At 47.1% G+C, this 26,410-nt stretch overlaps 1 protein-coding gene across 2 annotated transcripts in view; it reads left to right on the top strand.

Annotated features, from left to right (window-relative positions):
* SLC13A3 (solute carrier family 13 member 3) overlaps nucleotides 1-26,410 on the top strand; it is a 61,581-nt gene that overhangs the window by 17,632 nt on the left and 17,539 nt on the right. Inside the window, exons 2-6 of one of the 2 annotated variants that reach the window (XM_054698049.1) lie at nucleotides 8,671-8,763; nucleotides 10,755-10,918; nucleotides 18,223-18,289; nucleotides 20,826-21,011; nucleotides 22,806-22,931. In XM_054698049.1, coding sequence (XP_054554024.1) covers nucleotides 8,681-8,763; nucleotides 10,755-10,918; nucleotides 18,223-18,289; nucleotides 20,826-21,011; nucleotides 22,806-22,931 — 626 coding nt within the window. In that variant the 5' untranslated portion in view covers nucleotides 8,671-8,680. Of the gene's footprint in view, nucleotides 1-8,497; nucleotides 8,764-10,754; nucleotides 10,919-18,222; nucleotides 18,290-20,825; nucleotides 21,012-22,805; nucleotides 22,932-26,410 lie in introns of both variants that reach the window. The other variant, XM_037499799.1, reaches the window with a different exon arrangement.

Genomic DNA, 26,410 nt, shown 5'->3' with positions numbered 1-26,410 from the left:
AGCTCCCAGGATTGTTTTGATTGGAGGCTCATTTTCAGTACAAACCCACAGAGGATGTACAGTCATGAGATTTATTACTCATAGATCCCAAAGTTGGGGTCAGCAGGGTGTGTGGGCACCAGTGAGCAGGAGAAAGACAGCAGAGTAGCAAGCACCTATTCTTACCAGATGATTGGGACAGAGGTCACTAAATTTTCAGGGACTTAATTCTATGTGATTAACTTAAAATGTGTCTCAGTACAAGCAAAATGAGGACTTGCATGGCATCCTAGACTCAAGTCCTTATCTAAATATCCAGACTCTGTTTGTGATGCTGAGGCTGTGAAATGCCTAAGCAGCAGCTCAGAAAAACAAAGATTGTTTTCCTCATCACACATGATAACGTTAATGGACTTGAAGGTTACACAAAAGAATCTTACAACTCTCCAGGCCAAAAATTTCAAATGAGCTATAAGGAGGAAGAAATTAGACTGGCCTCAATTTTCCACTAGTTAACAATGAAATATTTACTGATTGTCAGAGAAGGAGAGCATAACCCAAGAATAGTACTGATTCATTACTTTCAAATTCAGAGAATGTTCTCTTTTTTAATATGCATATTTATGGATGGTCTTTGGGAAATAGAATGCACAGAGAAGAGATTGAATGTATTCACAATCTCTCTCCTGAGATAGTGCATACTTCAAGCTTATTTCAGAATGCTTTCATGTACATGAACTTGAATAGGACCCTCTTTGATGTCATGACTTTCCTTTAAGAACTCAGTTGCAAAACCACTGCACCCAGGCTCCTGGGCCCTCAGGCCTGAATTCTCTAGGGCAGCTCAAGGACTTTCTGTGATGATGGAGATGTTCTATACCCTCCATGTCCAGAATGGCAGACACTGGGAGTGTGGCTAGTATGACTGAGAAACAGGAATTGGCCATTTCCTAGAATTTGAATGGCTTAAAAGTAGCCACAGGAGGCCTGAAGCTACTCCTCCACACCTCTCCCCCAACACTCCTCACCCTGTCCTCACCCTAACCCCCCAACCGGCACCCCAGGTGTCAGCAGGTCCTGATGTCCCCTCTGATGCTTTAGGGGAGAGGCCGGGGAATTGAGAGATGGTTCAGTTGGAGCCACAACTCCTCCTACCCCGGGTCACCTTAGCAGGCATCCCTTTCCTGAAGCAGAAGCAAACTGCTGACCTTGAGATGACCCAGACAGTGAGCCTGCAAGATCAGACTCCTCCCCCAACCTCTGAACTGCAGAAGTTAAATTTCAAAGGAACAGGGCCTTAGGATCATATGATGCTGCCCTTCTGTCCTAACTTGCCCTTGAGGGATCAAGAGAAGCTTCCATTTTGCAAACACTCAGACTGAACCTGCGCAAGGCTAGGCAGTTGCACTGAGGTTACCAAGCAGGGCCCTGCAGCAGAGGTGGGACAGATGTGCTGTGGGTTGAGGTAGAATCATGGGTTGGCCTGGACTCCACTCCTGGTCTACTATGTGAGCAGTAACCAGGATTGGGAGTCATGAGTCCACCCTTGTGTTTTGCTTGGTCCTGCGTTTTGGATTTCAGTTTCTATACCTTTAAAATGGGGATGTTTAAAGGGAGTGGGAATTTTTAACACAACATCCTGTGATCCCTAGTAATCTGTGAACAAGTTGATCTTAGATTCAGAGAGTTGTGTATATTGGAGCATTTTCAGGGGGGTTCCAATTTAAAACCACTTAAATGGGAGTTCTAAATGGATTTACCTGCAAATGTACATTTTTGGCCCACATTTTCCTCATATTAAGCAATTTTTAAAACTGAGATTTTACATAGAAGCACATTTTTAAATTTCTCTTGAAAATCCTAATCTGGTGTCATGTGGTCCATGTCCTCCAAGGCAACAAGCAGGAGCTCAGCAGCAATTGCTCTTCTTAGAAAGATCTGTACTCTCCTCTTAGCCACAGTCACCATTCCTCCCTATTGCCCCCATGACACTGAAGCCTAATACCAGTTGTAGTGCCTCATCAAACTTGGGCATTTTTTTCCCACTGTTAAAATAACTGCACTCTCAGAAATGCCAATCACATTCAAGAAAACAACCACTTCACTCATTATATCATCCCCTGCATTTGAGATTGTAATGCTTGACTTAGATAATTTATTCATTCATTTAACAAATATCCCTTGAGGCCCTGGGGATAGAGGTGAACAAAAACAGATAAGGGCCCTATTTGCAAGGAGCTCGTAATGGTCTAGGTGCAGGGAGAGAGAACATGTGAACAAACAAGAAACACTTCAGCTATTAATAAGTGCTTGAGACGAACAGACAATGAGGATCAGACCATAATTGACAGTGTGATCAGAGAAGGACTCCTTGAAAGGTGACCTTTAAGATGAAGCTGAGCAATGAGAAGGAGCTGGCCAGGCAGGTGGGAGGGGGCCAGGCAGAGGGGACAGCAGGTGCCATGAGCAGTGCAGAGGGAAGGGCTTGACCTACTTGTTTCCTGAGAACTCACCCCTCAGCTTTTGAAGGCCTCACTCCCTACTCTTGCCCTCAAGCCTTCTCGGAGAGTTTGGCTCTCTGGAAGTCAGTTTTGTCCTCAAGGCAGGGATTGGGGGGCACAAGGGGCAGCTATACTTATTTCCCCACCAGATGTCTGACTAGCAATTCTGAATCCAAACTAGCAATTCTGAATCCATTTGCCCACGGGAAGCTCATCTGGGGCGGGGAAGCTATTTGGGTCAGCTCAGCCCTGCTTCAGTCCCTAACCAGCAAGGTAGTGAAACACACTCTTAATCCATGTACTGCCAAAGCCCCGTGCTGGCCAAGGACTGGCCTCCCAGCCCCTGCATTTCCTGCGGGTCACCTCCCTAGCTGACACAGACCGTTTGCAGGCATTCTCCCACAAAGGGCTGATGGAACATCTTGGCAAGAGGACCTGGAGAGGGAACAGGGAGCAGAAGAGAAAGGGAGAATGAGGAGGGAGAGGGTAGAGAGGAAGAGAAAGAAAATCCTGGGGAGAAGGAGAGGCGAGTAGAGGCCTGGGACTCAGAGTCAGGAAGGGCAATGCTTGCTGTCAGAATTTGACAGTTCCCTTCTCCCCCACGTGTAGAATTGATGCACTACACAAAGGACTCATAGGATGTCACCCCCAAAGCAGATGTATCTGAAATGATCCAACTGTGAAAATAGGTGGTGGTATGGTCGCAGAATGGAATACCACTTGGCAACAAAAAAGGGTGAAGTACTGATGCACGCAGTTACATGGGTGAATCCCATCGGCACCATCCGGAGCAGAGGTGTATCCTGTGTGATTCTACCTACATAAATTCCAAGGGCTGGAGAAACCAATCTAGAGTGATGGAAATTATAGCTGCATTTTGGAGAGAGCATGAGGATCACCTGAAAGGCTCAAAAGAACCTTTCTGGGGTGATGGAAATGTTTTCTATCTTCATGGGGGTGGTGGTTATGTGGGTATGGACATTTGTTAAAACTCAGTCAAACTGTACCCTTATAAAGGATGCATTTCTTGTATGTAACATGCTCATAAAGCTATTGTTTCTTTCTCAAAGTTTTATTTATTTTGTAAATTAATCAATTGATTGTTAAATGAGTTTATATTTGGATACCCCTATCAGGTATTGCGACCATCATGCACCCACCACCAAATTACCCAGGGTCCACCACCATAGTCCATTGTGCTAACTTAACTCTTTTGCCTCAGTTGTGCCATCAGTCCAATGGGGAGAAATACCTGTCTCAAAGGGTGGCTCTGAGACAAAGTGCAGTAATGCATGTCAGTTACTAGGAAACATGCCTGGCCAGTAGTAATGCTTAGTCATTGTAGGCGACTAGCATACTCAGAGTCCCTAAATGTTTAGGGGAGGGCCTCCCTGGTGGCACAGGTGGTTGAGCGCAGCGCTGTGAATCTGTCCGCAGCCTCTGCAGCGCCGGTTTGATCCCCGCCGGCCTCGGAGCAACCCAAATGGCGAGCAGACCTCTCCTCTCGCCCGCTGCTCCCTTCAGCAGTGTATTTCGTCAGTCTGCCTGTTCTGTTCCCCGCTCTGTCTCTGGTGAATCCTCTCACCCTCCTGCGCATCTGGCCTGTACCCCGGTTCTTGTATCAATAATTAAAATCTTAAAAAAAAATGTTTAGGGGAAAAGAATTCGAACATTGGAATTCCTGTTTAGACTATGCACACTCACGTAGGACTGAGTTACCTGGTCACAGTTTTATACGCATGACCTGAATAATTGTGTTTTATAACACCCCTTGAAAAGTGGGGAGGGTAATAGTACCCCTCCTCTAATGAGTTAATATGTGTAAAAACGCCCAGAACTTATTACTCAAAAATTGTAGGTGGTGGTGGTTGTTGTTATCACCTTGGTTATTCTGCACAATGATGACAGGAAGAAAGGAAAGCAGAGCACAGCTTCTCGTCCAAATTTCCCAGGGGACTTTCTTTGCCACTGACGTCAGCCATGGTGTTCCCAGGGAATGGGGCTATCCCGACCTCAAAAAGCAAATTGGGACGTGTTTCCTTTTTCTCTGTTCTCTGTAAGAGCCTGTGTAAGATGGGTATTATGATTTTTTCTAAGTGCCTGGTCATTTCCACTAAATCAACAGGCCTTTGTGGTTTTGGCAGGAAGGTTTTTAACGACTGACTCAGTTTCTTTAAGACACTGAAATAGCCAGCTTTTCTTTTTCTGAGAGTTGAGTAAGTTGTTTTTGAAGAAATGCTGCTATTCCTCTAACTTATCAAATGTCTTGGTATAAAGTTGTTGCTACTATTCTTTTACAAGCATTTCACAAACTTCTGGAACAGTAGAGGGCTCTGAGCATTCTCCTGTGTCAACAGGCTCTGTTCCACGTGGGTGTGTGTGTGTTTGTGCGCGTGTGTGGTGGGGACACACCCATGTGTGGCACCATTAAACATTTAAGCATATAATAGAGCTTTCCTGAGAGTGACACTCGAAGATCGTTGCTGAGAGGAACTGTCCTTTTGAAGCCATCACATCTGCAGTCATATCTTTTTTTTCCTTGTCATGGGTTAAGTTCTGATCTTTGAGTGCCACTCTCAGCAAAGCTGTATTATTTGCTTAAATGTTTAACTTTGGTGTTATTCATGAATATAACCCACATACAGATGAGTGTGCACACACACTTAGACACATGCACACACACAGATGTACATGCATGCCTGAACAGTTCCTGCTGAAAGAGGCCCGTCCTCTGCTGGTCTGGAAAGGTGCCCTCAGGTCGAAAAGACAAATGCCCAAATGCCCACTGACAACGGGAGGGTGTGAGCTGAGAGCTCTGTAAAAGGCTTCTTTCACTAGGATCTAGGTAAACTGGCTCCTGCGCGAAGTATTTCTTGCTCTTCTCCTTTGTCCTCGAAGCTGCCTTAGTGACTGTGCCCTACGTGCTCCTGGCTCGGCGCCACACCGACCATAGGGCATTTTGCTCTATGCGGCGCTGATTGGATTCTGGCTCCTCCTCCCCGCCCCCACCTTGAGCTCCTGCGGGAAGGTGTCCCCTTTTCATCTCTCTATCCTAAACACCCAGCTGCGTCCTAGTGAAGAGTGAGGTCGTAAACCCTTCCTTCATTCACCCATTCTGCACAGACCCCAAGCTCCTACAATATGTTGGGCAATATGCTAGGTGCTGAGGATGCAGAAATGAATGAGACGAAATAAACAGGGGCCCCCTATGGAACTCTGGTTCCACACAGGGGAACAGTAAGCTAATAAATAATTTTGAATGTATGAACCAAAAGTTGCAGTTTGGCGGCCTACCCTCCCAGTTCTGATCCGAGAGTGTCTCTCCCAGGAAAACTCTATTATTTGCTTAGAGATTTAACTTTGGTGCCATTCATGCCATTAGCGTGGGCCAGGAGTCATGTTTGCTGAGTGGGTGGATGCATGGATGATAGTCTGTGTCATCATAGATGATAGAAGTGAGCATTTTCTCTGAACTGCAGACACTTGCATTAGTTCTTCTACATTGTGAGTGCCTACTCTGTGCCCTCACACTATATGCCCTGTCCTCCTGGAATCTGCATTTTGTGTGGGTGGGGAAGCGGGGGGATCACTAAGCTATCAAATCTACCTTCAGGTGGTATGATGGGTCATTTTATGTGTCAACTTGACAGGGCAAAGGGATGCCCAGATGACGGTTGAAACATCATTTCTGGGGGGGTGTGTGTGTGTGTTTGTGTGTGTGGCTGTCTCTGGAAGAGGTCACATTTGAATCAGCAGGCCGAGGAGGAAGATCCCTGCCTAGTGTGGGCATCCTGCAATCACTGAGGGCTAGAGTAGAACAAAAAAGGGAGGAAGAGCAAATCCCTCTTTTTCTGCTTTGATCTGAGGCATCCTTCTTCTTCTGTCCAGCACACACCCCTGGTTCTTGGGCTTTCAAACTCAGGTTAGGAGTTACACCAGCAGCCCCTTGACTCTCAGACCTTTGGACTTGAACTGAATTTCCCCACCAGCTTTCCTGGACCTCCAGCGTGCAGATGCCAAGTCACGGGACTGGTTGGCCTTCAAAACTGTGTGAGCCAATCCTGAAATAGATCTCTCATGTGTGTCTACACATATCCTCTGGTTCTGTTTCTCTGGAGAAAGCGGAATGCGGGTGGTGACTGGTTACTTGAAAAGGGAAGCAGGGAGAGGAGATGGAGACACCTCACCTCTGCTGTGTCTGCTGTCAGGATTCAGGCTTCTGCTTTAAACCTGGTTCTATCACTCAGAAGCTGTGTGTCTTCGGGAAAGCTACTTTGCTTCTCTGTGCTGTAGAAATAGTCTTCAGCTGATGTTTGGGTCTCTCTGCAGACCACAGGTTCCCAGGCCTACCCACGGTCAAATACATTCTGAGCCTTTGGATGCTTTGGGCCTCCAGGGAGTTCCTGAAATCCTGCTGGCAGAGTGTGGGGATTCCAGGAGCTTCTGTAAGCAGGTGCTGTTTACTGTCCCACCACTTTCCCACATCTCTGTTTGCTGTACTGGGAGTACTGGGATGGCAAACTCTGTTTGCCTCCATGGAGCCCTCAGATGATGCCCTTTGGTTTGAAGTACCCACTGAGGCTACAAGTGTCTTTTCCATAAAGCATCCAGATGTAGGAACTCAGCTGCCTGTATGTTTATTTACTTTGATGATTAAGACAAAAGGGAAATATATGTCAGATTTGCATTTCCCTGATGATTAGTGATGGGGAACATCTTTTCGTGAGCACTCAACAAGCTACTAACAGAAGGAAACTACCTCAACATAACAATTTATTTCATGGGACCCTGAATTGCTAAAACACACTTGAAAAAGAAGAACAAAGCTGGAGGGCTCATCTTTCTTGATTTCAAATTGCATTTGGGTTTAGAGAAATTGGAGGTGGGTGAAAGCAGAGAGGGAGGTAAACTTTGAAAATCAAAAGTAATTTTTCCTGCCAATATTGCATAAAACTTTTCAATCAAGACCTGTATTTGGAAGAAAATGTAATTAATAACCATTTTAATAATAAAAGCCAAATTTTTCTATTAAAAAAAGCTTACCGCAAATTTACAATAATCAAAAAAAGGGTGATACTGGCCTATAAACAGACATATAGACCAATGGACCAAAATAGAAAGTACAGAAGTAAACCCTCACCCCTTTGGTCATGACTTTTGACAACAATGCCAAGACTATTCAGTGGGGGAAAGACAGTCTCTTTGCCAAACGATGTGCTGGGAAAATTGGATAGCCACTTGCAAAAGATTGAAGTTGGACCCTTTTCTAATAGCACTACAAAAATTAACGCAAAGTGGATCCATGACCTAAGTGTAAGACTTAAAACTATGTGAAAAATCTTAGAAGAAAACCATAAACAAAAGCTTCAGGACACTGGATTTGGCAATGATTTCTTGGTTATGACACCAAGGTACAGGCAACAGAAGACAAAATAGACAAGTAGGGAAATGGGATTTGTTGCACAGAAATTCCCTCTGCAGGAGGCCTTTTTTTTTTTAAAGATTTATTTACTTATGCATACAAGAGCTGGGGTGCAGGCCAGAGGTGTGGGGAGTGAGAGGATTCACCAGAGACAGAGTGGGGAACAGAACAGGCAGATCGACCAAAGTACACTGCTGAGGGGAGCAGCGGGCGAGACAGGAGAGGTCTGCTGCGCTATGTGGGTTGCTCCCTGGCCGGCTGGGGATCGAACTCGTGCTGCAGAGGCTGCGGGAAGCTTCACAGGCTGTGTCTTAACCCCTTGCGCCACCAGGGAGGCCCTGCAGGAGACTTTTGATAAGCCTGTAAATGTCATGAGTGAATGTGAGCACCAAGACAAAAGCTAAAGCACTCGGGAAATGGAAATTTTCCAAGGCGGGGTGTGTTAAGCAGAGATTCAGGGTCTGTTTTCAAGGTATGTAAATGAATGTGTGTGTCTGACATTGTCTCCCCATCAAAGACAACCCCACTTGGCCCTTTTCTCCCCCTGCCACTCCGAGCTCCCCTGACCCTCCTGAGTCTGCATCTTCCCCTGCAGGAAGGTCGCTGCCTGTTTGTCATCCTGCTCATGGCTGTGTACTGGTGCTCCGAGGCGCTGCCCCTCTCAGTGACGGCCCTGCTGCCCATCATTCTCTTCCCCTTCCTGGGCATCCTGCCCTCCCACAAGGTCTGTCCCCAGTACTTCCTGGACACCAACTTCCTCTTTCTCAGCGGCCTGATCATGGCCAGTGCCATTGAGGAGTGGAACCTGCACCGGAGAATTGCCCTGAAGATTCTGATGCTTGTCGGGGTCCAGCCAGCCAGGTAAGGCCAGGTACCAGGTCCAGCTCCAAAGTGGGGAGGCAAAGGCATCAAGTCTCTTGGGGCCCCCAACCAACTCTTCTTGCCCTTGTTACCAAGCAAAGGTTCACTGCCTTAAGTACACAGAAGCCAATGCTACAGCCCACCAGCTTTCGAGAAAAGAAGGAGATTTATGGAAGTGTCAACCAGGAGGAAGACAGGAGGCAAGGCTCATATCTGGTTTTGCCTCTCTGAGGCTAAGATCTGTTTTATAGGGGTATAGGGAGGAGGAAAAAAGGCTAGGGATGGCATGGCAAAGTTTGATTGATTAGACATGAATTAGATCTTCCTTGTGAATGAATCCTTCCTTTTTACAAGGTGTCATTGCCAGTTACGCATGCTTATCTTGCAGCTTTGCTTAGTTGTATCTGTGGAGAACTTGTAGTTTAGCTGCATCTGTGGACAACAAGCCTCAAAAGGGAAATTCCATAAGTTGAATTACAGCAGCTGTTGTGTGGTGTGATGGTCTGAGGGCAGGTTGACATTGGCGTCAGTTTGGTCATCCAAGCTGACAAACTCAGCATGTCCTGAAATCTGCTCAGTTATTCATCCCTCAAATATTTAGTGCTTCCACTCTGTGTGCCAGACACAGTGCTAGGCTCTCAGGCAGTTCTCAAAAGTGCATAAGAATCACCTGGAAAGTTGATTGGAATTCCTGGGGCCCCACCCTTAGGGGTTCATGTCCAGGAGTTTTTTTTGGTGGGGTGATATTAGCTGTATGACTCATAGTGTTGAAGGCTGAATCCTAAATGGCATGCTCTGGAAAATAACTTAACCTCTTTCTGTCTGTACCATAAAGATATAATATCTTAAACCATGCAGCAAATGCTGGGGGAGCAGATGAGGAGGGAGTAACTGGATGCAGTGCCACTAGGAGACTGTTCTCAGTGTTCAGATAAGAGCTGATGATAGCTTGGATGAGAGCAAGAGCAGTGGAGACAGAATGGGGAGATCTGAGGGCTCCTTTGAGGTGGGGTAGGGATGGTGGTGAGGAAGAAGAGGCCGTGCATAACTCCTAGGTTTCTAGCATCTACTCTATGCCAAGCACTCATCTAGACTCCAGATGAGTTTCCCCATGGAGGAGCCAACCATCCTGTGGGAGAGATTACATCTATATAACTGATTCTAATGCAAAGTAGAATTTGACACTCCAGGGGCATGTGTGGTGTGTGAGCCCACAGGAGAAGGAGGAGGTGACTTCATGGGGTGAGACATTTGAAAAATGGGTGAGACTTGTTGCCCATTTGCATATGGATCAGACATATTATAAAGTTACAACAATGAAAACTGTATGGCACTAGTTCAGAAATGGATTTTTGAAGAAATCTAAATCAGGGAAAGGGAATAGTGGTAGGTGTCAGAATAGTTGACTTACTCTTTTTGAAAAAAAAATTACTGAGATCTAATTTTCTTATTTCCTACTTACACATTTAAATAAATTCCAGGTGGATTAAGGGTTTAATGCAAAGCAAAAAGATCATGAACCTCATGTTCCTGCTGGTGGGTGGGACCAGGCAGAAGGTCTGGGTATGCCTGAGTGTCCTTCTGAAGTTCAAGGGAGTCTGGAAAGAGTGTCTGGTGGAAGTGGGCAAGCAAGTAGGGGAGGAGCCTGGGAGGGCCACTTGGGGTGAAGAGGTGGACTGTCTTGGTGCCAAATCAAGGCAATTTTATCCTGCTGCAGGAGTCATCAAGGCTTTGGGAGTATGAGAGAGAAAATTTTAGAGCTGGTATGTCTTTGGAACTGCTTTGCCTTGGGTACCTGTGGTCAGTTCTCTTAACAATTGAGTGAATGTCTTTAGATCTAAAATAAGCCTAGTGCATGAATTAGTCCCCACTCGGTCAATGGTTTTTCATTTGTGAAAAGAGTGGCCTGGATTCCTCAGTGGTGGTGAATTGGGACCACAGGACTCTGGGGCTCTGCTTCTGCATCTGCCTATCACTCCCTCTGCTCCCAGGCTCATCCTGGGGATGATGGTGACCACCTCCTTCCTGTCAATGTGGCTGAGCAACACTGCCTCCACCGCCATGATGCTGCCCATCGCCAGTGCCATTCTGAAGAGTCTCTTTGGCTCCAAGGAGACTCAGAAGGACCCCAGCAGGGAGAGTGAAGAGCACACAGGTAAGGCTGTGAAAGGGACTGGGGGCCAGCCCCACCAATGTGGAGGAGCAGGGATGTCCAAAGGGGGTGGTGGGCCATGAAGTGCACCCACTACAGGCCAAGTGTTTCGATGATGGTCATGATAACACCTGAGAACTAAGTAAAGCATGGAACCTTGCTTTTTTACAAATGTGCAGATATTGAATGTTTGGTATATATGCTCCGATGAGAGTTAAACCCTTTATATAGTCTTCCCTATCTCTCAAAATAACCATCTAAAGTAGGTGCTAAGATAAAATCTGATTTTAAATCATTTGAAGAGATTGCCAAGATCACTAATACCCAGAGAAATGCAAATTGAAACAACTATGAAATTTACTTCAACAAGGTTGGCCAAAATGAGAAAACTGGATAATGCCTGGTCTTGGCAGGAATGCGGGGGCCGTTGGAGAGAATGTAGACTGGCTCAGCCTTTCTTCAAGGCATCCTGCAAGTCTTTAATCAAATTCAATGTGCATAGACTGGGTTTTGCTCCTGGATGCAAATACCAAAGGAAACCTGACTCAGGCCCATGAGGGGACACGGGTGCTGATGTGCCTGCAGCATTGTGGTGTGGTGCTCGCTGCCAAAGGGTGCACACGCACCCCTGAGACTCACACTGCTTTCAGGATCTCATAATACATAGCTGTGATGGGGGTGGGGGTGCAGAATGAGGCAGCATCCCACACAGTCATGTAAGTTAAAAATACATACAAACGACCAGACATTTCACAAGAACATTAAACCTACCAGAAAGGTCGATCTGGGGAGGGTGGGAGTGGGAAATGGAGGTCAAAGAGACTAAATAAATCAATATGTAAAGCAAGAGGGCCTTGTGCAATAGATAGTGAGAATGGCTGTGGCCCTGCTGTGCCATTTGCTTAGCCCTCTGTGCGCTAAACAAAACACAAGTCAACGAGGCTTGTGACAAGTGAGTAAAGGAAGGCTCAGGGAGCGGAAGTGACTTCCCCAAGTCACACAGCAGGCAAGCGCCTGAGTCCGACTCCGCACCCAGGCTGTCTGCTCCAGAGACCACTGTTTTACCCATGGAATCAGCTGTGTTGGCTGCAGTGACTTGCTTGCAAGTAAAAGAATGCCTTGTCTACAAGTGGCTTGAGGAATCAGAGTTTATTTCCTCAAGTGTATAGAAATCAGAGAAAGGCAGTTCCTTCCATTCAGAGGCACAAAGATGTCAGGGCTTTGCATCGGCATTGCTGTAACTCCCCCCATCTTTGTCTTTTTTTTTTTTTTTTTTTATAAAGAGGCACGTATTTTATTTATTTATTTATTTGTTTGTTTGTTTATCCAAGCACTGGGTACAGTCAGAAGCACGGGAGGGTGAGAGAATTCACCAGAGCCAGAGCAGGGAGCAGAGCAGGCAGGGAGCAGCTGGGGATTGAACTGGCGCCGCAGAGGCCGTGGGGAACTTCACAACCCAGCACTCAACCGCTGCGCCACTGGGGAGGCCTCATCTTTGTCTTTTTTTAATTGGGCTTGCTGGACAAGCCCCCGGGATCCTGCCTTGGAAGGACCTCCGTTTCTTTACCGAGCGCTGCTGCTTGCGCTGCCCCAGAAGTCCAGGGGCCACGTGGGCAGTGGCTTCCCCACACCCCTCCACATCCCCTTCTGGTTAGATCCAACATCTGACCTGGCAGCCCCGCGGGGGTGTCTGTCACCCTGTCCACGTGACACAGGAGGAAGCTGAAGTTCAAAGTGGTGAAATATTTGCTTAATGTCCCTCAGCCAGTAAGTCCTTCCCCCTCTTTTGATTCTAAACTTGATCACCACTATTTCCCTTTATTCTCTGCCGGCAGAAGGCTGGCTGCCACCATTCCTTTAGGAATGTCCAGAAAGCAATTTTTTAGGTTGGGTTAGCATTACCCTTCCTCACGCTTCCTTTCATGTACATTGTTGCGATGCTCACCTAACACAGGAGAGCCTGGCGTCTGAGCGGTGGCTGATAGGCTCTAAAAGCGCTGGGTTTCTAGGAGTTGGGAGAAGCAGGGACTCAGTCCCTACACCTTGATGTGTGGTTTCTTAAGACTCCTAGTAGGAGGGGATTTATTGGCTTGTCGCTTGTCTCCTCCGTGGGACCATGTTAATCTCTTTTGTGGCTGTGGACAACCTACACTGGTGTAGTCTTGTCCACCTGGAATCCTGTTTGAGCACATAGTAGGTGTTCAATAAATGTATGGAATGAATGAGTGGACCAGTCACTTAACTGTTCTAAGCTTCAGTTTCCTCATATATAAAATGGGGGGTATTAATACTGAAATCTGCGTGGTTGGAGTGCTAAATGAATTCATGGCTGTCAATCTGCTTGATGGGGGCCTTTGGCCTTCCTTCAGGTGCTCCATACCTAATTTAATACAAGAACTCTTTCCTCAAGGCCTTCTGTGTGCCCAACTTCAAGTGACACCAGAGAGGTGTGACTCGAGTTAGTGCCCAGGTGGGGGCCTTTGCTCTCCACACTGAGATGGGAAGATACAGATGGTGGGCTATCAGCAGACTGGGAACAAGTTTGAGCCTGCCCCAACCCACCCAGTCACCTTGATCCAGACTGTCACCCATCTCTCTGGGACTCAGTTTCCCCACACATACAGAGGAAGGTCAACCCCCCAGCCTGGCTCTCCCAGACTGTTTCCAGGCTGCTGTAGGGTTACAAATGTGAAAGTTCTCTGTCCCTGCCTGATACAAACTCAGGGACTGGTCTTATTTGAATAAGATCTTATGTAAGCACCAAACTCTCAACCAGCCAGTGATTTCTGGACGTGGCAAAGTCAGAACCTTTGGAGACTTTGCCCCACTGGCCTGTTTTCCCCTGGTCACTTGGGGCACTGTGGTCACAGGAGGCTTGGGGTGGGCCCTCGGTAAACAGTTAAGAACACCCAGCACGTATTTTTTTCAACTTCATGTGCTTTGGCTTTATCATCATCATCATGAGCATAGGAAAAAAAATGCTTAGTATAAAATTTGTTGATATCACCAATCTGCATAAAGAAAAGTGAAAATGCCTCCTTCTGAATTTCATGTGCTATTACAAATTGCTGCGTACAGTAGTGTGTGTGCTTCTGCCCGGTGTCTCGCATGCGCAGCCTCATTGCGGGCTCTCCAGCTCAAATGTTGGCAACAACCAGTTTCCATGGATGAGTAAATAGGGGCCAGGTGGGGACTGTGGCAAACTGGCAAGCACACGGCCCCTCCCGGGGATGGGCAGCCCTGGCCGCTTCAGTTTCCCCATCTGTAGCTTCAGATGATTCTGTTCAATGCTGGTTGCATGAAAGAATCACCTGCAGAACTTTTTAAAAGTACTGAGGCCTGTGCCCACTCCAGAGCCACTAAGCCAGAACCTCTAGGGTGGAGCTGGGCTCTCCCATGAAATTCTGAGTTCACCCAGGGCTGTGAGTACCCAGCCTTGGGCCATACCTGGATGCTGGTGAGCTTTTGTGGTCATCTGATGCTATGTGACAGGGGTGGCCCAGACCCCTGGGTACAGAGTGAGCTGGAGATGGTCACAGGGGCTGGGGGTCACTGGGTCAGAGTTCTTCCTGTCTGACCACCCCCTGGGGAGTGACTTTGCCCACTGGCACCGGTGTCCTATTAACAGCCTTCACTTCCTGCTCCAATGCCTTGGCCCCGGGTCTCGTGCCTTGCATGTGGACTTGTGCACCACAGGAGCCCTGAGGTCCTCATCCTGGTGGCCCAGGGTGAACCGATCTGACGTTTAGTTTTCAGACCCCTGCTTGTGGTCAGCAGGAATAGCCTCAGGCCCAGGGAAGATGGCAGCCAGCCCCCAAGCACTCCCATGCCTTCGGGGGACCAATAGGGGAGGAGCAGCCAGAATGGAGAGAATGAGAGGGACATTCCCCCGTCCGCTGCTGAGACAGGAAAGAGCTGAGGCTGGGGGTCCAGATTCTTCCTTCCCGCCCATGTGGCTAAAATGCCCAAGAACACACCTGTAGTGCTTTGAGCAGGTTGAGTTTCTTATTCTATTATCATGGTGGCGGTGAGAGAGTGCACACACCCTGGGCAGCCTCAGTTGTCCAGGTGAGAGGGTGCCAGAAAGGACCTATGGCAGGATTTGGGCTGGGGTGGGCTCCCGGGGAGGGAGGGCAACAGAAGCAGGGTTTGCTCTAGGTTAGTGTGTCGAAAACCCAGGCCGTTCTAAGATTAGGTAAAGAAGTAGACATCCACTTAGCAAGGGCAGGTGGTTGTGCCTGGCAGGTAACTTTGTGCTTAGACAACACTAGGAGCCCCACAAGGATGTCCTTGCTTCCTTTACCATCTCAGAGCAACTTTGCCTGAGGCGTAAGATTATTTAGGTCTAACGAGAGAGCAACATGTGGGTCAGGCCAGGTACAGACGTCCAGGGCCCCTTTATTATTCTTTTCAAGAGAAAGCCATATTTATTATATCCTTGCGAGTACTCAGCTTCCTGCTAAATTATCTAAATCAGGGGCTGACAAACCGGCTCATCAAGTTCAGGCTGCAGCCTCTGAGCTAAGAATAGTTTTTATCTTTTTAAATGGTAGAAGAATATTCTGTGACATGTAGAAATTATATGAAATTCCACTTCACTGTCCAACAGCAAAGGTTCAGCTGCACCTGTTTGCTTACGTGTGTCTGTGGCTGCTGTCGTGAGCTCATGGTAGAGCTCAGTCATTGCGACAGAGACTATATCCCCCCCAAGCCTAAAATCTTTACTCGCTGACCTTTTCCAGAGGCTTCTCAGTCCCTGCATTCAATATACCACTCCAGTCAGGCAGCTATAACAAAAACACCATCAGCTGCATGACTTAAGGGGCTAGCATCTGTCAGTTGTGGTTCTGGAACCAGGGAGTTGAAGACCACAGCATGGGGATTCTGGTCTCCTTCCTGTGTCCTCACTTGGCAGAAGAGGCAAGGGGAGCTCGCTGAGGCCTCTTTTAAAAGGGCACTCATCTCATTCATAAGCCCTCTGCTCTCATGACCTAATCACTTCCCAGTGACCCCACACCCCCAATACCAGCTCGTGGGGGGTTAGCTTTCAACATGTGGATTTGGAGGGGATGTAAACATTCAATCTATAACAAATGAACTCACTTTTTAATCCTCTTGACAACCCTAGGAGGATTGTTGCTTTCCCTTTATGAATTAAAGAACTGCAGTACCAGGAGATTAAGGGATTTATGTGAACAAAGGATTTGTCTAAACCAAGCAAAGTCAGTACTACTGATATTTTGGGTAGGATGATTCTTTGTTGTGGGGACTGACTTATATGTATTATAGGATGTTTCGCAGCATCCCTGGCCTCTACCAACTAGATGCCAGTAGTTCCCCTCTTCCAGGCTGATACCCCAAATGTCTCCAGACATTGCCAATGTCCCTTGGAGGTGGAATTGGCCCCAGTTGGGAACCACTGGTCTGAGGTCACATAGTGAGTGGTGACACTATGACCTGAACCTGGAACCCATGTGTGTGGCTGCCAGTCACACCCCAATGCCCAGAGTTGGGTCTTTTCTTCTCGGTGAGGATTTCAGCTGCAGAGACTTTTAATTCCTTCATCTAGTCTTGTCTCCAAATCATTGTCAAAGGCTCCTGGGGAGATTGACTTATCAAGCAAGGGATACTTTTTAAATGAAGTCAGATCCTGTCCTGACTCTCCTCTGCACAAACTCTCCCTTGGCTCCACTTCCATCTGACTCAGAGGAGTCCTCACTGTTAGCCCCAAGATCCCTGCACAATCCAGCCTGCTTCCTGCCACCCCCAGCTTCTGCCACTCCTCTCCCTTCACCTCTTGCTACTCTCCCCGACGCTTCTGCCCCGCCAGGCCCACTGGTGTCCCTTCTGCTTCCTTTCTTACAGCAGACATACTGTGACCTCAGGACATTTGCATCTGCTCTTTATTGTTCCAGATGTTTGACCCACGCCCCCCATTCCAGTTCTCTGTTCAATGTTATCTTCTCAGTCAGACTTGTCCCAACCATCCTTTAAAAGAGGGGTCCCACCCACAACACTGTCCTTCTCCCTGCTTTATTTTTCTCCATGACAGCCCTTTCCATCAGACATGGATATTATGTTTAGAGTGTGTTGCCCCAGCAGAAGAGAAGCCCCACAAGGACATGGATTTTCATTTCTCTTGTCATTCAGCGGCATTATTGATGGACTGACTGGCTGGACTTCTGTGACTGAGCTCTGCGAGTTGCTCCCAGTTGCACCAAGCTCTTATCTCAGAGAAAAACCTGAAACACAACGTCTATACTCTTAGCATCTCTTCAGCTACCAGCCCAGTCCAGCCACCATCATCTTATCTGGAAAATGTGATACATTCTGAACTGGTCTCCTCGATTCCATTTTACCCCCTGTAGGTGCAGAGATGTTTGCACAATGTGGATCAAATGATATTCCTCTTGGGGGCAATATCTGGCAGTGGTTCGCCAGCTTGACTTGACTTCTGTTGACCTCTGCCTACTCCACCCTGCTCCATGTCTCCCCTAGGCCTTCTCTGTTCACTACTCCCCGAACAGCAGCCTTCTTATGGTACCTCACCTGTGCCAGGATTCTTACCCAATCCTTACAAGAATCCTTTTGCAATATTCTTATGCTTATATAAAAGCAAAGACCTTTTCACTTGTTATTCCTGTTGCCAGGAACCCTCTTTCCATGGTCTTCCTGAGACTGGTTCTTTTTACTCGAAGTTGTACATCAAATGCCATCAGCTCTTGTGTCTTCTCTGTTGGCCTGACCACAGTAGGCCACTTGCTTCCCCTCCCCATTCTGCCCCCACTTTCCATTCCATTGCCCAGTTTTATTTCCTTCACTATTCATCACTATCTGACGACTTATCTTTATTTATTTGTTGTCTGTCTCTCCTTCTAGAATATAACCTTAATAGGTTTAGGGATTTTGAATTATATTGTTCACCTTTGTACCCCAAGCTCCTTGTCAATAGCACATGGGTGCTCGGTCCTTTCTTGAAAGAATGAGTGGGAGACCAGGGTCACCCATCTCCTTGCTGGCCCATTACCACTCACCTAGCTTTTCCCAAACATCCTTTGGCAATGACTGCTCAGGGGAGCCTAGGCTTGCTATGAGTTGTCAAGCAGCAACTCTCTGCCCACAGGCCTGGGCCATCTCCAAGCAGGGATGGGAGGGACAAGAAGAGGGAATGTTTTGTGCCTTTTTTTTTCTTGGTTCTGAATAGTGTGGGGTCTTGGCAAGGAGGGGAGCACTCTTGACCGGCTCCACACGATGGGACTCCTGTCCCACGCACATCACACTAAAGACATCATGCTCTTCCCTCCTAGCTGCTGTGCGGAGAAATGGCCTGCACACTGTGCCCACGGAGATGCAGTTTCTTGCCAGCACAGAAGAGTGAGTTCCTGGTGAAAATCATAGAGGAGCCAGTGCTTGTCCAGGAGACGATGAACAAGAAAGCAGAGCTGCAAGCAACCCCTTCCCACCCCAGATTTTTCTCCAAATGACCCAATGTCCAACTTCCCACTATTCATCTCTTTGACTTAGCCTGGACCTCTGCTTCTCCTTTAAACAAATGCATGTATGGAAAAGGCAGGGAGCATGTTAAATCCCTGCAGGCCTAGTGCAGTTGAGGGTCCGAAAGGAAGGCCCCAAAGAGCAGGAGAACACAGACTACATGGCAGAGAGGAGGAAGGGCATGAGCCAGGGCAGGGGGCTCTAAAGACCAAAGTATCCTATGACAACAGCCGTCCTTCCCGCGTGTGTGACTTAGGAAGCATCTCCACACTGACAGCACATTCAGGCTCTGGCGCCCTTTGCATAGGGTGGCGTGGTTAAGACCTTGGGATCTGGAGCGGTGAAGGCCTGACTTTGAACACTCGCTCTGGCGTTTACCTGCTGTGTGATGTGGACGAGTGACTTAACCTCTCTGAGTCTCAGTTTCCCCACCAACTGGACCTGATATTGAAACCCACCTTAGAGGGTTGTTTTGAGATTAAGTGAGATAATGTTGTTCAAGCAAGTTGTTGGCCCCGCATGTGTGGATGGTGGTCCTGCTATTAATGGCATCATGATCTCTATTTAATGGTGATCAAAGGGTAGGCTGTAAAGTGTCTTGGTCAAGGCATTGCTGAGTATCGATCAGGTCTGCTTCATGCATCTGACAAATATTTATAGAGTTTACACTGAGGCATGCGTGGCAGGGGATAGAGCAACAAACAGACAGAACCGCAGCCTAGGGAGCTAGTGTCCCACAGAGGAAAAAACTAGTACAGGAACAAACTCCATAGCATTGTTTATGAGTGCTATTCAAGAGAACAAAGCACAAAGTGGGCCTGAGTAGGGGGTGCTGGGGCTGGGATGGGAGTTTTTAAATGGGCGGCTGGGGAAGACCTGACTAAGAAGGTCAGGCTTGAGCAAACACCTGTGTGAGGTGAGGGGTCTGTACAAAGAGTGTTCTCAGCAGAGGGACCAGCAGGTGCAAAGGTCCTGAGACTTGAAAGCAGCCAGGAGGCCAGTGTGGCTGGAGAGCATATGGTAGGAGGCAGGGTCAGAGAGCGTGTTGTGGGAGAGGGTACCGGTGGAGGGACAGAGCATGAGGGACCTCATGGGACTTCGCTTTGAATGAGAGGGAGCCAACAGAGGGCTTTAGCAGAGGAGAGAGGTGATCGGCTGACTCTGCCGGTACAGAGCTGGCTGGGTCTATGGAAAAGACCCAGTCCCCACTCTCTGGATCTCCATGTTCCTTGGATACAAACCCCATCTGCTATCTGGGCCTCAGTTTCCCCGTCTGAGCAAAAAAGAGATTATGTTAGAGGGGTCTTTTCTGCTCTCTCGTCCTTATTGTAAGCTCAGTCTGGTTAGTTCCCCAGGTCTGAGTGCAGACACGGTTTCCGACCAGGGCCTCTCCCCTGACTCTGCCTCTGGCCGTGACACTGATCTCCAGCTGCTTCCAGATGCCAGGTCACATCAGGCATTGCCCTCTGGACGGGAGCTTCTATAGTCATAAAGGCCAGAGATGTTTGGGGAATCTTTCATTCTTTAAAAATATTTTTGTTTTGTTTTGTTATACAGGAGCAATTCTTCATTTCATCCACTTATAAATATTTTATAATTGCATAAGTCAAAAAAAAAACTTTTAAAAAGAAAAATGTACTTAGCCTATTACGCCCAAAGATAGATTAAAACAGGTGAATACCATTCTAATTATTTTTTGATATCTCTCTATATACTTTCATGCCTTTGTAAAATAAAAACCATAGATAAGTCCACATATGTGAGCTCGCTAAGCAGAGTATAGTGCAGACGTTTCACCTCAATAAATTTATGTCAGCATCATTATCTTTTAATTCTACAGCTATTCAAGGAAAACCACCAGAAAAATACAAATAATAACAATGAAAAAAATCCATAATTCCACCCCTGAGTAAAACACCATAGAGCTTTGTATATACCATTCTAGATTTTTCTTCATACTCATAGTCATAACATATGTGAATATTTTTAAAATTAAAAAACTAGTGCTGTGACTTACCTTCCTGCTTTATATAGTGGACATCTTCATCTTCATCAGTAGCTGTTTAAACCATCCTTTTAAAATATCTGTATTGGCGGTCCAGCCAGAAAGAGGGTCGTCTTTTTTAGCAAATCCCTTTTTAAAGGAGATTTAAGTTGTTGATTTAATTTATATTGACTGCCATGGTGAACTCTCTGTGCCCAACACCAGGGGCTTTTACCCGAGTATTTCTTTAGGGTAAATTCTTAGAGTAGAACATCTGTACTGAAGGGCTGAACGTCTTCAGAGGTTCTTCATGCCTGTGCCAAGTTGCCTTCTAGAAAGACCACTTAGCCCTCCCAACACAAACTGTATTTGCATGCAAAACCAGGAATTCCAAGTGTGTTCTCAACAGCTTCTGTTTGGGTTTGTTTAAAGCAAAGACTGTCCCGAGGAGGTGGAAGCGCCTTTGGATCTTCCAGCTGACTCTAAGAAGGAGGAGGAATATCGCAGCAACATCTGGAAGGGCTTCCTCATCTCCATCCCCTACTCTGCCAGCATCGGGGGCACCGCCACCCTCACGGGCACAGCCCCCAACCTCATCCTGCTTGGCCAGCTCAAGAGGTAAAAAGCACATGTCCCCCGCCTGGCTGGAGTTTCTGCTCCTTCACTCCTCTTGCCCTTCTTCACTCAGCAACCAGGACATGTGTATCCAGTGCCTCCTGCTGGCTCTGGGGACTCAGCGGTGCAAGTCCCTGCCCCGGGGGAACCTCCATTCTGCTGGGGGGACACCCAAGAAACAAATGAAAACAAAAAGCAAATGAATATATGATATGGTCTTCCAATAGTTATGAAATAAAATAAAGCAGAATAAAGTGGTAGACGTGGCAAGGGTGGGTGCTATTGTATGATTATAAGCTGGTCAGGGATGCACAGCCTCTGATGTGTGATATTTGAGCAGAGTGAAGGGCTCTGTGGTCTCAGCAGGGAGGAGCTTTCCAGACTGGGAACAGCTGTCCCAAGGGTGGAAACCGCCAAGACTGGAGCACAGCAGAAGGCAAGGGCAGTGTGGGAGGAGGTGAGGTAAGGAGACCCCGAGGAAGGCCACCTCTGTGAGGTCCCAGCCTTCCCTTCAACTGAAATAGGGAGTCGGCTTCCCCGTTCTGGTGTGAGCACTGCTTTGTTTCAACTCGCAAAGAGATTAGGGGGAAAGCGCAGGAGCTGTAAGTAAAAAGATGGGATAGGTAGGATTTTGAATGCACATGCAAATCACATGCAAATCACATGCAATGTTTGATTGCACAAGCTTGGACAGTCCAGAGGGGATTAAAAGTCATGCCAAGTAATTGGGGGGCTTCTGATTCTCCAGCCGATTCAGGGGGTCAGGGAAATGACTGCCCTGAGTCCCCGCGGCCTTGTTTCCCAAATAGATTTTACTAGTTTATTGTGATTATCCATGATACAGGCACATACAGAACACTCAGGAAATACAGAAAAAAGTTTAAAATGTGGAATCTCTTCAGTCCCACAGTTAATATTTTCTTCTAGCCTTTTTACAATATATACATATATATTTCATTGTATTGTTATTATACTCTTTATGCCGTTTTACAGCCTTATTTTGTCATTAATTTTTTTTTCCAAAAAAGCATTCTTTTTAATAGTTATAAATTATCCTATTTGGGGTGTCATACTTTATTCATCATAGCCGTTTAGATAATTTGCACTTATTATATCACTGTTATTTTGCTATAATAAATACAGTGACTGGTCATATACCTGCTGATATTTTAATGTTTTTAAAAATATTGTTATTTTGTTTTATTTCTGAAGCTGTGTTTGTTTATTATAGAAAATTTAGAAAATACAGGTAAGAAGTAAATGTGGTTGACACCTTCCGTCTGGAAGACGTCTGAGCAAAGCTGAGGTTGGCGACAGTGGCGGAGAAAGAACCCACAGACATCAGCGCTGTTTGGGGACAGCCTTCAGGGGCTGTGAGAACACAGGGGGAGCAGGGCAGAGGTGGCGATCCACCCACACATGGTCATTTAAAAAATTTAATGGATTGCCGACATTGAACAGCACGTGGTTTCAAATAGCTGTGGCACTCTGGCCCTGCACGCCTGGGTAGTGACCATATGGGAGCAAATAGTAGCTGCTTCTTTCATGGCTGAGGTGGGCCCCCAATTCACCATGGTCCTCACGCTTTCAGGAACCCGTCTGTCCCCAGGGCTCTGAGATTTTGACCATCTCAGTGCAATCCCACTAGATCAGAAGTCCAGGATCCCCCCTGAATGAAGAGAAAAGCGTCTTTTATGAGAAGGGATGAACACTCTGACTCCTGGGGGGTCCCTCTGCCACCCCCCCACCGCCCCACCATGGCTGACTTGACTGCTCTCACCTCCCTCTTCTCTCCAGCTTCTTCCCGCAGTGTGACGTGGTGAATTTCGGCTCCTGGTTCATTTTCGCCTTCCCGCTCATGCTGCTGTTCCTGCTGGTGGGCTGGCTCTGGATCTCCTTCCTGTATGGGGGGATCAGCCTCAGGTAACCTCGGGTTTATCTTGGGGAGTGGCAGGGAAGGGGTCGGGGAGACACAGAAAAGCCTGAGCTCTGGGAAAGACTGAACTGTATTGGGGTCCCTGCTTCCATCTCACCAGGGAGCCGCCGTGCTCAGCCTCCTGCTCCCCGGAGGCTCAGGAGCAGACAGTGGCTCGGACCCCTCAGTGTGTGAGCATCAGGTGGGCCTGCCCCTCCACCACGCCCTCCACTCCTGCGCCATCAGCAGCAATTGCTCTTTCAGTAAGGCGAGCCCTTGTACCGGAGGAGGGGAGAGCACCTTCCCATTTTAAGGGGCCTGGAACAGGAAATAAATTGGGGTGGCCTGAAGACAAGGTATTAAGTCACATGAATCTCACAGTGAGAGAAATATTCCCACATCAACTTTTTCTTTTAGCTGAGGTAACGTTGGTTTACAGCACTGTCTGTGACTCAGGGGGTTAGGGTCACGCCTCGGGTGTGTGTTACCAGGTCACACCTGCCCACAAGCAGCCACCATCCTTTCATAGACCACTGGGCTCCCCACCCAGGCTCCCCTCGAGTAGCCTCCATTCCGCAGTCCCATTTCTAGGGCTTGTTTGGTTTAGTTCAGTCAGTTACCTTTTGGGGGAGCAACTTGAACAACTCTCCGACATTCTAAGATCAACTTTATGTATTAAATAAAAGCACAAAGCACAAACCTGGCGCTTCGGTCAGTGGTGTCTGCACAGCATGGAACAACGCTGCTTTGCTTTCATATATTATTTTATGTTTTCTTTCCATTCATGACAAGTGATTCTCATTTTTCCATTGAAGGAATGATAGGAAGTTTTCTTTCTAAATACATTTTGTAATTAAAATGGTGAGTATATTTGGAGGAAAATATTGAGCATCTATGAGCTGTGTGGCCTATGGGTCTAGGGACGTTTGAGAAGGTAGGTTATGAATGCCTGGAGTTCAGGAAATGCTGAACTAGGGCTGCAGCTGAGGCGGGGTAGCCGGCTTGTCATGCGGTCATTCCCTGACTCAGTCTCCTCATCTCCCTGAGCCTCAGTTTGCTCGTCTGTGGGATGGGACCAGTAGAAACAACTCTGGATCGAAGAGATGTGAAAACACCTTGTGACTAGAAAGGCTCTGGTCCTGTTGTTCCTTGGGGTATTCAACACCCCATGAATGTCCTCACAGCAGCAACTCGGCTACCAGGCCCAGCTTGGCCCAGGGACGCAAACCCAGACTTTGGACTCAGATGGATCAGAGTTCAGGTCGTGATTCCCTGTGATCCTGAGCAGCTCTGCCATCTCCCGGGACTCTCACTTGGTTTACTGGTCGGGGCTAAGAAAAATGAGCTACAGCTGAAGTTGAAGCTAAAAGAGGAAGAATGTGTAAACTGGAAGGTCAGGAGAGCTTCCCTGGGGAAGTGACTTTTGAACTGGGATATGAAGAATGAGTAGACTAATTCAGTAAAGGGGGGCATAAGGAAAATGAAGTAAAAATCAGGCTTTTTTCCGCCCTCCTGCTGCTCATGTGGATGTGGGGCCTGAGGGGCATGGCCGGCAGCCCTGTGATTGTGGACACCTGGGCCCGGGGAGCACGGGAGTGTCCATGTATAAGTGCAGGTTCCTGTGCCAAGAGGTGGGGATAGAGGGCAGTGTCACTCAGAGATGGGACCGCGGCCGAGGGAGGGCTGCTCTGAGGCGAGAACACTAGATAAGAACACCAGAGGGAAAGCCAGAGAAACATTCTTAGCCGGGAGCCGTGCCTGCCCCTGGTGTGCCAGACTCCCTGCCTGGTGTGCCTGTGTACCTGGTTCCCTGAGAGGGCATTAACTCCACTTGGGCTCCAGGACTCTATTTACTCATTTGCCCAAATCCACAGTGAACCTGCCCTGTGCTTGCTTGCAAAACAGGGAATGCTACGGCAGGGCAGGGGGAGGTGGGAGGGAGGAAGAGCAATTCTGGGGAGATGGAGCAGCAAGTGCGAAGGGCCTGAGGTCTTTCTGGATGTTCTGGAACTGGAAGAAAGGTAAGATGACTGAGTTCAGGTTTGAGGGAGAATAGTAGGAGGTCAGGCCAGGGAATGAGACAGGAATTTCCAGCTGGGCCTGAGTTTTGCCCCTATGTGGGGACAGGGCAAATGTCTGAGACACTTGGGTTGTCACCACTGAGGAAGGACTACTGGCATTTAGTGAGGAGAGGGCAGGGATTCCACTAACTGTTCTATAAAGCACAGGACAGCCCCTATGCCAAGAATTATCCCACCTCCCAATAAAGAATGATCCCGCCCCAATATGTCAGAAGTTCCAAGATTGAGAAATCTGAGCTAGGTCACCGAGTGTTTAAGGGAGTTTGATCTTTACATAATAGTCATTGTGAGGTTTTTTTTTTTTTTTTTTTTTTTTAAGATTTTATTTATTTATTTATACAAGCACTGGGCACAGTCAGAAGTGCGGGAGGGTGAGAGAATTCACCAGAGCCAGAGTGGGGAGCAGAACAGGCAGACGATGAAATACACTGTTGAGGGGAGCAGCGGGCGCGGCAGGAGAGGTCTGTCACACCATGTGGGACCCTCACCGGTGACCGGGGATCAAACCAGTGCTGCAGAGGCTACAGGCAGCTTCGCAGCCCAGCGCTCAACCGCTGCGCCACCAGGGGAAGCCCCTGTGAGGTGTTTTTTTTTTTTTTTTCTGAATGTTCATTTGTTTATTTAATTTGGAGAAGTGATATATATCATGGTTAAAAAAATTAAAACACTTTAATCCCAATAAATGTATTTTGCCTTAAAAAAAAAATACAGAGACCTACAATAGGAATTCTCCTTTTTCACCCATGCCTGCATTTGCCTGTTCATTCCATGTCCCAAATGGGGACCCACTTTTATCTATCTTGGGTAATCTACCAGCATCTCCTTATGCAAATGCAAACCAGTGCAGATACAAACATGTTTTCCAGAAATCTGACACGGAAACAGGTATTTTTGTAGGATAAACTATAAAAAGGTAATTTTGTAGGATAAATTTCCATAGGTGCAACTACCGTGTCAGAGAATAAACACATTTTAATTTTAATAGATATGTCAAATTGTCCCCCTTGGGAATTTTACTAATTTACTCTCCCATTTACAGGCTACGAGAATGTCTGTTTCCAGATAGTGAAGTGATTTTTGCTACTCTAATAAGAGAAAAAAAATTGTATTTTATTAAGAACGATTTTTGAGCAACATTTCATATTGAGGAGTAAAATGAAAAGTTTTCGTATATTCTTGGGGGTTGCTGGTATTTCCTTTCTTGCAAGTTGTTTAACTGTGTTTGTGTCCTTTGCATATTTTTTCAAATGGATTGTTGGTCTTTTTGATTTCTAATATTCTTTAGATACTGAAAGATTAGTGCTTCTTCTCAATGTGAGTTTCAGATATTTTTTCATGATTCATGTTTTACTTTGCCCACAGTGCTTTCCACTAGGCAGAAATGCTCAGAAATATTTTATGTAGAT

The sequence above is a fragment of the Talpa occidentalis genome, unplaced genomic scaffold, assembly GCF_014898055.3.
Source record: "Talpa occidentalis isolate TD23 unplaced genomic scaffold, MPIMG_talOcc4v2.1 talOcc4.10, whole genome shotgun sequence".
Taxonomy (NCBI): domain Eukaryota; kingdom Metazoa; phylum Chordata; class Mammalia; order Eulipotyphla; family Talpidae; genus Talpa; species Talpa occidentalis.
This window is presented reverse-complemented; position numbering and strand designations above follow the sequence as displayed.